The sequence below is a fragment of the Seriola lalandi genome, unplaced genomic scaffold (genome assembly GCF_002814215.2).
Source record: "Seriola lalandi dorsalis isolate HSWRI2012SDOR001 ecotype SW California unplaced genomic scaffold, Sedor1 jcf7180002054948, whole genome shotgun sequence".
Classification (NCBI taxonomy): Eukaryota; Metazoa; Chordata; class Actinopteri; order Carangiformes; family Carangidae; genus Seriola; species Seriola lalandi.
This window is the reverse complement of record NW_019525499.1, coordinates 1021136-1033548: the sequence shown is the minus strand read 5'-3', so window position 1 is coordinate 1033548 and position 12413 is coordinate 1021136. Positions and strand designations below refer to the sequence as shown.

General features: G+C 40.0%; 1 protein-coding gene across 1 annotated transcript in view; it reads left to right on the top strand.

Annotated features, from left to right (window-relative positions):
• srbd1 (S1 RNA binding domain 1) overlaps positions 1 to 12413 on the top strand; it is a 50155-nt gene that overhangs the window by 33165 nt on the left and 4577 nt on the right. Inside the window, exons 17-19 of the mRNA XM_023394386.2 lie at positions 6590 to 6696; positions 7638 to 7805; positions 8793 to 8942. Of these exons, the coding sequence (XP_023250154.1) occupies positions 6590 to 6696; positions 7638 to 7805; positions 8793 to 8942 (425 nt within the window). The remainder of the gene's footprint in view (positions 1 to 6589; positions 6697 to 7637; positions 7806 to 8792; positions 8943 to 12413) is intronic.

Here is a 12413-nt window from a genome sequence, read left to right as displayed (position 1 = left end):
CCTCATCTCTTTTAACTGTTCTACTATTCTCGCTAAATTTTTTTGCTAGCGTTTTCATGCACTTGTTCCAACGACTCCCCCTCTCCTTCTGCCTTAGGACCTGAAGTTTGTCTTTGCTGCTTGTTGCCACAGTGTCAGTTGTTAGAACTAGGAAATTAGAAACAGGATAAGGCTGAGGTTAGGAGATGCAACCACCATGGCATATTAGAGCCATGGATCAGTTGAGACCAATGACAGTATTGATATTTGAGGTTTTGAGGTCTATACCTACAGCTAATGCAAGTGATGTCACTTTCACACCTAGGCCACTGTGCCTAATGCTTTGTGTGTGTTCAGCAGTGCAAGTATGTGTGTGTCTGCACTTGAGCATGCTATCTTTCATTCCTGAATGGTGGTGCCTACAGGGGAGACAGGAGCAGACAGAGCTGAGAAAGGAAGGAGAGCAAGAAATGGAGAGTTGACAGTGATTGATAGTTCCTGCCTCTGCGATTTGAGGCATGGGAAAAAAGATCTGGCTCTTAAAGACTTGATCAGTGGCATGAGCTGCCAAATAGTATCTGCTACTATTTTAATTATTTCCCTCAGGTCTTTTTACAGCATGTGTCTTTGTGTTTGTGGGCTGAGTGAGTCAAACCTGTATCTTTGCTTATATAATGGATTTACATAGGTTAGGTCTACTTATTGAAGAATTCATAAAATATCAGGTATCTTATTCTAGTGTTGTAGAGTTTACAATAAGTGAGCTTGTTTGTATTTTGGTGGTAAAGATTATAATTAACTAAACCTTTATTTTTATGGGTACCATCAAAACCACTGTGGTCACACAACCACACAAACATGGGCTTATAAGGAAGATGGTAAAGAAGGTGAATGGTGAGAAGTACTATGAAAAAGAATTTAAAGTGTAATTTTGAATAGATGAGAATGATGATCTGAAAATCAGCTAATAATGGGAAAATTATTCTGTAACTTCTGTGCCACAGAAAATGCCCAAATTACTGCACCCTCTTTCCTTTTTATGCAATGGAATATTTGGTAATAGTCTAAACTGATTTTATTTTAATGTAAAAATCCTGCCCAAGTCAATCTGTCATTTAGACTTCCTCTGTAACTAACTGTGCTCTGATTTTCTCATGCTCTGTTTTGAAGTCCCTCAGGTAATGTGTGTGTGTGTGTAAATTAGTTTAGTACCAGTCATAAGTCAGCAGCTGAAAGTGATATGACAGCAACTAGATGGTTTTATGTTTTTCCAACACCTTTCATGAATGCCTTAGAGCCATTTCTCAACTTCCTGCAAAACACACACACACACACACACACACACACACACACACACACACACACACACACACACACACACACACACCCTAAGCCAATCCTACGTGCCTGGAATAGTATATGGTATGTTCAAGAGGGAGTTCTCAGAAGCCTGTCAGTCAAGGAGAACATGACCTTGCAATAACCTCAGGCACTTTGTTAATCTGTATTTAATCGCTTGATTATCTTAAAGTCGAAGACAAGAAGTTGTCGTTTCACAGCATTGTCACACACATGCACAAGGCAACACACATTTGGAGAAACTACACTCCAAATACTTCCTTTTTAGAAGTCACAAATATTTTAGAAGTTTCCAAGTTTTAAGCCGCTTTCACACTGGACAAAAACCCCACTTACACCCACAAACATCTGGCTTTTTCTTCAGTGTGAAAGGGCATTAATTCCCAGGTCAAATGACTCTACGGTAGTCACATGTATTTATCGACTCCAGCTCTGATCAGCAGTGATGTAAACATGACACCTGAGTGAACACGCCAACTTTCGCCCCTTTCCCGTGTCTTTGGGCTACACACAGCACAGCTAAGCTAACGATGGTAGCCCTGAAATAAGTTTTAAAAACACACATTAACTGACCAAAGCATCTCACACAGAGGTGATGAGACACAACAGATCCATTTTGCCAGTCTGCACGGCAGCTAGCAGCTCACTTTGTCTGAACAGAAAGGCCAAATCGTCTGCTGACAATGTAAAAGTGGCTCAGTCGCCTTCTGTAGTAGGTTTGCCTGCATTTAAAAAAACCCACATGTACTTGCTAGTTTTGGTGTAAAAAGGGTATTCGTTTTTCTAATGACGATTGCAGCTTCAACTGTTATTGTATATACACTTACTCATCTGACCATATCGCATCTTTCCACATCTCTCTGTAGACCAGTAGCTTTGGTTTTTGTAGCAATGAACTCTCAAATGTGCATCCATCTTTGTAATGAGGGGTGTATGTACAGAAACCCATATATACTGTATATATGTGTATATGTATGTACAGTATTTATGTATGTATGTATATATGTGTTTCTGTATCAGAGAAAAGAACATCAAAGCTTTCAGTTTGTCAGTGCAGATTTTAAGTACTTGAGGTGCAGACAGAAGCACTTTGTTCTTGTGTATTGGTTGGCTGACTTCAGACGATTTCTGGCCAATCCAAACATGACCTTCACACATAAGGATCCAGTCCATTGACTCTGGATGATTCTGAGGTTTGAGGGTCTGGGCATTGGGACCACAGAACAGGAGAGTGGAGGTGGTTTTAAAAATGGAAGGTATGCATCTATGAGGTGGATGGAGTTTGTAAAGGTCTGTCCGTAAGGTAGCAAGATGCTCTCGTGTCCTGAGGTAAATCTCTGCAGTATCTCTATGCCCTACACCACCCAGCAAATCCTAATTGAGATAAGAAGAATATAGTTTAGAGTGAAATAATTAGAGAAAGCCACTGAGATAGAAAAGGCAGCAGGAGAAAAGTAAGGTAGGAAATAAGACATCAGAGAGGAAGCTGTGATTTAAGAGGGGAAATGTAGAGCTGGAGCCGAGCTGAATGACGAATGCTTCAGAGTCATCAGAAAAAAAGAAACGCTCAACACTAGAACTGCACAATCATGGCTATGATGATAAATCTGAATTTTGTTACTGGTGTTTTTGATTTCTGACATCCATTGGCTATTTTACCTCTCGGTGAGCTTAAAGAAAGAAAAGGAGGAAAAGGGATGCGTGGATTGAGAGAGAGATAGGAAGATATGATGACATGCTCCTTTGCTGCAGTTAGTACCACTGCAAACTGTGTACAGCACCACAAGGGCCTCTGCTCTTTGGATGTCAGCACAGACATACGCACTGGATTATGTGTATGTAAGTTTAATAGAGCTAGTATAGAACTTGCTTATTTTCTGTTGCAATTACTCTCTTGACTCTGACACATTCAGTCGCTGCTGCTGGTGAAAGAGGCACTTCTCTGTATCTATGTCCTGATTGTCCTGGTTTTCTTCTCAGTTTGATTTTTTTGTTCAATCAATAGAGTTGTCCTCATTTAGAATAAAATTTTTGTGTTGAGTAGGTTTTGTAATGCTTCATAAAGCCTGTTTCCAAATTAGCAAGAATTATGCAGTGACTTAACCTAAACCTGTGGGTTGTCCTGGGGTTTGTTAACTGTGCGACCATGTATTTTATCTTTTTTACCCCATTACTTTTCTCTTTAACTGGAATGAAATCAATACTTAAGTTACAGTTTCAGCTCAGTTTTTCCCCTCCCCAATTAAAGCTAAGTTATGTGCTGTGGTGCTGGTGCACCTCTGTGCTAGTGGTGACAATACCTGAGATCCTCTTGTGCTGCTCCCAGCTCTATAAGGTTTCAATAAGAATGTGAGAACACATTCATTGGGGTTTTACTGCAGGTTAAAACTCACTCTGCCTCGCACACCTCCACTTTTCTCATGTGAAAACATTATTCTGTGGTGTGACATTACAGGTGATTTCCTCTTTCTCCTCACTGACTATCTTTGTCTCTCTACTCTTCCTATATCCACTCACCGGAAGTCGTAAATCTTTCAGTCCTAGATTTATGAGAACCTGTTATTGTTTGGAAAGCATTTCCAAAATGCCTCTGGCTGTAGAGTCTGAGCATTTTCACCAAATATCAGACTGCAGTTTGCTTAAGCAGTCACCAGGGGTGCTGTACTGTCTCTACATTACTACTTCATCTCCTGCTGTCTTTATCTGTTTCCCCTCTCTGCTCAATCACAGTTCTTATCATCCTGCTTACTGTAGGCAAGTTTTAAACCGCAAAGTTGCGGATATTACAGTAATTCATTAAATGCTTGCCATCAGGCTAACTAAAAGCAAAACCTGAGCTCATTCAATACAACAATTAATATTAATTAAATACAGTAATTACTGAGAAGGATGTTTTTTCAGAAGGAAACAACATCCAGTCATACAGAATTTTAAACTGTGCTGGGGAAAGGTCATTTATTTAATTTAAAGCACCACAATCTAAAAATATTTTTTATTGAGGTAGAGCTGTTGGACAAATGCTACTTACCAAGGAGCTTAGTCATAGATCTTTTATACCCTCTAGTATAATATTACCAAACAGCCAGTGTGTCATGTCAGATTTTTCATTTCTTTTCCAGTGTCATGAAGTATTTCTTTAATAATATGTCTATTCTTGTCTGATTGCAAATTAATTTATGCTTTATGCTGTAAATACAAACCAGGTTCCCAAAGAGTTTTTTGCACAACAGCAGAATGAAGTGGAAAATGTCTTCATGAAGTAATGTATCAAAAAAAAAGTCAATATTTAAATACACCTCTAATAACAGTGTCAGTGTTGTTAGAGTGCAAGAGCTTTCCACTATAATTAAAAGTTCAGTGACTATAAAAACAGAAACCTTGAATACTTAATAAAGTACATAAAATACCTTTTGTTGACACAGCGTCCTCACTCGTCCTCTCAGCATCACTTCTTGGCAACCTGATAATGAGGAAAACTTATAACATGCTTGCCATCTCTGTGTGCTCATCCCATGATTATGATTGTTGCTGACAGCTATTAAACAGCAGCATATGTTTGTTTTTGCAGTTCAGTTCCGTTTCTGTAGTAAATTAAATTTTGATCCTCACAGTTTCAAGCCTATAACAAATCCTTCTGGGTGCTTCTTTTAGAGACAACTGTGGGCCTTGTATGTTGCACCCGTTGATGTAACACTTACTAAAAAAGACCAAGAAATATTATCCGATTTTTTTTTTTTGTTCTGATTCTTTTTCTTCCCCTCAGCTTGACAGTGAGCTGTGCTACGCTATTTGTAAGTAGATAAACATGCAAATATTATGTGCTTCAGGTACTGATAAATGGAATAAATAATCAAACTATTGGAGAAACAGGTTAGTACTGAACCTTTTCAGTGATATAGGTGAAAACTTGGTTCAGACTAGTGAATGTCTCACAAATGGTTGTGTTTTCTCAACCATACACACCTCTGTGTGTCTCGGTGTGCCTCTCTGTCCGCATCTGTCCTACTGTCCTGTTATTGCTGACAGAGAAGGGTGCGTTTGCTAGCTGGTGTTGTTGTTATCTGTTTACATGCCAGGATTGTTCAAAGCTTGATCATGTTACAGGAAAACTCATGCTAGTCTCAGTCATGTTCCCACACAAACACACACATAGCTCAACAGTAGTCTAGTTAGAGTGTCAGCTAATCCTCGAGCAGTTGCTGAGGCATCAGTCTACAGCTGAACTCCTTGGTGTTTTGGCCCTGTCCTGTAGCCAAAGGCTTCTGTTTTTCTGGTGGTGACTGCTTGACCTCATAGAATTTCTTAAATCTTATTTTTGTGTTTTGTTTTGATCAAGTTTATTTTTCATCCTGTCATTTTTAATATTTGCAAAATTTGTCTTACTTTCTGTTCCCTCTTCTCTCTCCTCTCCTCGCACTGCTGGCTGTCCTCCCTGCTCCTTATTAGGAAAAAGATTCTAGCCTTTTTGGAAAATATGTTCCGATTAGTGGTTGATTGGCTGGTGGTTAAGAAGTGTGAGGAGTTCATTTGGAGGATCTTTATCGACAGCAAGCTACAGTAACGAGAACACTGTGTTAGCAGGAGAGAGAGAGATCATTGACAAGCCAAACCAAACATTCGCTCTCTCTTTTCCCTTCTGTGCTCCCTCTGTCTGTCAATCAGCTCCCTCTCTGTCACTCCATTTCTCTTTTTTCTGCTTGCTGTACTTCTTGTCAATCAGTGTGTTAGTATTTTATGCTTACACTCTCTGCTGCTGTTTATCTCTTTAAGGATGATACTTTAATAATCCTCTTTGGGACATTGTGCCTACACAGGAGCAAATAGTAGTATATTGCAAAGATGGAATATAAAAGTGAATAAATATCATTACTTTTAATCTCGCAATTTACATCTCACATCCCCTCCATGACCTGAAGTCATTCCTGCCAACTACTATCACTCTGCACAATCATTCTCCTCTGTGTCAGGAGAGGAAACTCCTCTCTAATAGAATAGTTGTTCCTTGTAACAGACTGCACATCTGGACTTGTTATCATATCAAACCACTGAGGTTCCTAAATAGTACTTGCTCATTTTTAGTATCTGTGTGTGTTTTAGAACATGGGGCAACTTTCTTGCTCTGTGCAGCAGATTTAAGTGGTAATTAAATGTTGCGTGTGTGTGTGTGTGTGTGTGTGTGTGTGTGTGTGTGTGTGTGTGTGTGTGTGTGTGCAAATATTAATGTGGGTTTGCTCTAAATTTGTGTTTCTAGCATGATGTATCTGCCGGAGCTCTGAAGGCAGCGCTGGACGGCGTGGTGCAGGAGTGTGTGAGCTTTGTGGGGGTGGACATCAACATCTGCTCTGAGACGCTGATGAGGTAGACAACACACATATATCTATGTCTTCATAAGCAAGTGCATGTGTGCACACAGGCACTCTCTCCTCCACACAAATATACAGACACACATGCAAATTATGAAACGGAGATGAAGTAGGGCTCAGACCTCTGACATACTTTCCCATAGCAGTCACAACATGGCAAAGGTTCATTCACACTCATGCACAGGCGCAGGATACACACACACACACACACACACGCACACACACACACACACACACACACACACACACACACACACACGTCCTGCCAGCTTTCTGTTTAGACTAATGCTTCACACGCTTGCCTCACTTACTGGGCTGACTGGAATCAACCGAGGGGATTAGGCAAGGTAGACACAGGCGCTCACACATACGCACACACAGAAACATACATGCACAGCAGCAGTCATTTGCATACATATTAATATAGTAACAAATATCTTTGATAGAGCACTATGCACACACACACTCAATTACTATTGCATTTAATATAATATAATAGACAGAAACAGTATGAAATGAGCTGGCTTTAGCTGCAGGGCAGGCATCAGGTCATCTGTTTACCTGTCTGCTCTGCAAGTGAGCTTTTTTCCACTCCTGCCAGAAGTTATGCTACACACACATACACACAGACGTGTTGATGACTGAGGTATTATGTGGACTGTTGACATAGCAGTGTGTTTTAGCCTGAGTGAGTCACTGTGGACATTAACAGAGCAGGCCTAATTGAGTTTCAAATCACCTCTCTTCTTTGCTTGGCCAAAACTGGACGAATGCACTCACTAAATATTGGCTCATGTGTAACTCATATCTCATTTTGAAACTAAACTCCAGTTTTCCCCTAAATTTAATTTTTCACTTTAGCGTTTTCTCACAGTAGCATCCAATGTTGAATGGTGACCTCAGAAATAAACAGACCTTTGTTGTTTTATCTCTTAGGCATGTAGCAGGCCTGAATGTGGGCCGGGCGCGGAATATTGCAGAGTGGAGAGAGCAGAAAGGTCCCTTCATCAACAGGGAGCAACTCAAACTGGTCAAAGGCATGGGGCCCAAGACCTACCAGCAGTGTGCTGGCTTCATTAGAATCAACCAGCAATCCCTACACAGGTGGGCTACATATGCACACTGAATGCACAGATACATAGATAGAAACAGGCACACACGGTTTACTCAGACTCTTCTGAGTCTACCTTCTTATCTACTTCTCATTAAAGGGTCAGTTTATACACATTGAAGTAAAGCATATTATCCCACGTACAAGCAGGTACTTTTGCTTTAATTTGCCCAGGTTTTAATATTTATTATGACCTCAGTTTTCCCAGTGGAATTTTGTTTGTGGTGCTCCATGTCAAATCAAGATAAAAAAAATTCAGTGTTCAGCTTTATGACATTATACATTACAGGATTGTATGATGAAATGCAGTTGTAGCTCTGCCCATGCTACAAACAAAAACATTGTATATATAAAACAAATTAGCAAATGATAAAATACAAGGTAAAATAGTACTAATATGTACATACACATTATTATTGTACACAAAGATTGGATATATACGATATCTGTGTAGTTGTAGTGCAAAGAAATTAGGTAGCAGTGCAAGGAAGTGATGTGCAAAAGAACAAAAAAACAGAACAGCAGAGTGCAAATGTCTCACATGCGAAGTAAGTATTTATAATGCAAAGTATATAACGTGTATATCATGTAGAGCAGAGATAGGGGGGAGCAGTCGCTGTGGGTAATCCACAGACCTCACTGTGAACTGTTTCATTAGAATGTATTATACTCCAGATTAACTAAGACATTGTTTCTAAAAAGACACTTAGATGCTGAATTTTTAAATGTAAGTTTTCAATGCTGTGAATTGTGCAAACAAAATGAGTTAACGGCCATTGTATTAGAGCAGAAGCAGGAATCTCAGAGCCAGACAAAATACAACTTTAACTGCCTGCATTGCTTGATACCACTACAGAAAAAAATGTTGTAATTGTAATTTTGTGAATTGACTCTGATAGAAAGTTGTGTTTTTATATTAAGGCTGTCTAAGACTGGGACTTCCTCATAAATTTAAAATGCATTTCTTTCTAATTGAATAGCATCAAAGTCTCACCTCACCCTGTACCAGCAGTGGCAGAGAAACCAGTGGCGAAGAAGAGCAAAGGAAAGACTTGTGTCAATATACCAACCTCATTTAACCCCCTGGACCAGACCTGCATACACCCAGAGTCCTACCATGTGGCACAGAGGTACAGTACACACAAATACAAATACACACACACACACACACACACACACACACACACACACGCACACTTGTACAGCGGCCTACCCCACTGACCAAAGCATGTTCAGGCTGAGATGGAGTTGATTTTGACACCGTCTCATATGGGGCTGGTTATAGTGGTGGAGGACTCTGATTTGATTTACACAGACATGGGATACAAGAGAGGAGGTGTTGGCTTTGTATGTGTGTGTGTCCTTGTGTGAGAAATGATTGTTAGCGCTGCTGATGCTGATATCAAAAGCACATTGAACATCTGCCCAAGACTTCTATGTCCTGTGTGTGTGTGTGTGTGTGTGTGTGTGTGTGTGTGTGTGTGTGTGTGTGTGTGTGTTTGTGTGTGTGTGTGCGCGCGTGCGTGCGTGCGTGCGTGCGTGCGTGCGTGCGCGTGTGTGTGAGAGAGAGTGAGTGAGAGGGGCGGACAGACAGAGAGAGACGGTGGGCCTTCTCTCCTACAGCTGTAGTCACTCAACTGTGTTTAGTCTACATAAGTTCTGACACTAGTGGCTCTAAGCATCGCTCCCTCATGTTGATGTGCCTTTAATGGCCTCAGTGCATGTGTGTGGGTGGATGTGTCTCTATGCACATATGTGAGGATAGATTGATGCCGCTCGTATGAAATAGTGTTTTTGCTTGTCTGTCCTACTTCAGCTAAGTGACCATGTGTGTTTTTGAGTGTATGTGTCTGTGTGTTCAGTACAGACTAGATTGTACAGTTGTTCATCAAAGAGCTCTTATGGGGATTTAAAAAGACAGAGAGAAAAATGAGAGAAGACAAATTACTACCCCCTTCTTTTTTTAATCCACCCTCTCTTCCTGTCTCTTTCTGTGTTGTTATTTTTCCTTTTTCTCACACACACAATACATGTGTACACCTTCCCGCAACTTCCACCTTTCTCATTGTCATCCATCCATCCATCTATCTCTCTTTCTCCCTCTCTCCCTCTCTTTCACTTTTGTTCTTGTTCCATCAGTCATGGCTGGAGTTAAATTGATGGCTTTATCAAATGATAAATCCAAAAGTAGATAAATTGAAAGTTTAAAGAGATTTTACATTTTCCTAAAGAGCTTCAAAAATCTTAATGCAACATTTACATGAATTTTTGCGATTATAGGAATTCAGGTATAAAATTTTGTCAGGGGGCATAGAAAATAACAAGTATACTTTTTTGTTTAGTATATATGTTTTGTTTTGGGTTTTCACCCACAACCTATTTAGACGGCTTTATTTGTACATTAAATATCCTACATTTGGCCAAGTAGGTGGCAGTATGTTGTAAAAATCAACAGTCTGCTCTTGCAACTTGTGTTTTTCCTCTCCCACTCTGTAATTAAATCTTTCTCCTGTTTCTCACTAGTCTACTTATCATTCTCAGCTTTTAAATTTTTCCTGCTGTTCAGAATTCTTTACCCTGTGTTGGCAAATGTTGTATCCTTTGTTATGACTATCTTGTAATCCCTGTCTGGGAATTTACTCAATCCAATACTGATTAATTTGTGATGGTCTCAATTCTACAAACTCTTGCAGAATTTGAGAGACACTTTTTTTTTTTTTTTTTTTTTTTTTGAACATCCCATAGCGTGTCTTGTGGTTTTACAGTATGTCACATCCCTCTTTAAATGTTAACGACGATGGACGGCAGGAAAAGCCATGCATGTCAGCACTTGCTCTTCCTTGGAATTCCAACAGCCTGGTGTAGTTTTAATGCAGCGGAAAAATAAATCACCTGTCATTGAACTTTAAATCTGAGGGTATGTCATGCCGCTGCAAAATAGACCATCGTATTTGGTGAATGTGTAGTTGAACCTGATTCGACTGTCTCCTCACATAAGCCCTCAGATTACAGCTGTAATGTTTAGATGTTGATTCGTCTGTCTTGGAGAGTTTTGTTATCATTCATGGAAAGTGATTGTTTTATTTAGAATAAGAAGGTTGTATTGCACTTAACAGAGCATGGCTTTCCTCTCTGTACTATGGGTTTTGCTCTTATGGGGGATTATGTCATGCCATGCCAGTTTTTTTCAGAGTCAGCTCTACATTTTGAAAATAAATCTTTTTTTGAAACGCTCCCTTTACAGTCTATAATCATTGTCATGCATTTCACTCCTCTCTAAATGAACAGTCTCAAACTGGGTAGAGCATTAGATGTGAGGGCATCACTGGTCTTTTCACATCGTCACCAACAACAGCTCAGGACAGGAGGTGTGGATGGAGGACTGTGGAGGAATGCTGTTTGTGTGTGTGTGTGTGTGTGTGTGCGCTTTTATGGTGTATAAGGAATATCATGTTCATCACATTAGAGAAACTGGATCCTCCATTACTGCTCACAGCCCACTCATCATCTCCCTTTTGTAACCATATACAACACATACACACACACACACACACACATGCATACAAGCTGAAACACATAGGCAGAGACATAATTTGCCCACCTTTGTTTCAGAGGTAGAAGGATGTGTTTGCTTAAAAGCAAATATTTCTTTGATATCTTACAGTGAAACGTTTCTGTAAAGAATCTTAATATTCAGATGTAGAGGATCCAACTCTATTAGAATATTTCACATCATGAATGAAGCATATTGTAGTACTCCGGTATGAGACAGAGGGGGTCCATTCTATGACGAATATGTCTCTGATATGTAGTCGGGGCCCAATATTTCTGTAATACAAGGCAGAGTGGGTTCTTGCTGTGGGCCTGGATAAAATCTATATCCTAGCCCACCCAACCCCACATTCACACATACACACACCACATATACACACATAGTGTTGGTAGTAATTATATGAGTATGAACCCAACAGTGATGGGGGGCCTCTGGACTCCTGGTACCCCTTAAATACTAACATACAGCACTGAAAAATGAGATGGGCAACACACACGCACACACACGCACACACACGCACACATGCACACACACACACACACACACACACACACACACACCCACACACCTGAAAGTAAAACCCACTACACACCAAAACCATTTTAAGATCCAGAGCCAGAATGCAGGCTGCTCTTAATTCAACACTCTCCTTTCCTTCTTAAATCTTAAATAGTTTTTGTTACTCATAGATTAAAGGGATGTTCCTAAACTGGCTTAGAGGTTTGACATTTGAGTGGTTTGAGTATCACTGGAGAAATCCTTGCAGTTCTGCCTCAGCATGATTAGTATTTTAAGTTGGTTGAAGCCCCAGTTGCTAAATTTCCAGTAAGATGATAAGTTTCGATGTACGTCTGTAAGGATTTAAAGGGCTGTATTTTGTACTCTAGTAATCCATGTCTTTCTTGAAAAAGATTTGTCAACCTCCTGTCCCTTAAAAACTATTTGGCATTTTTACAATTTTTGACATGGTAGAAAAAGCCAGGAAACATTTTGTGTAAGAGAGAGGAAGAGAAATGACCCTCAACAAAGGTCCCAGGCTGGATACAAA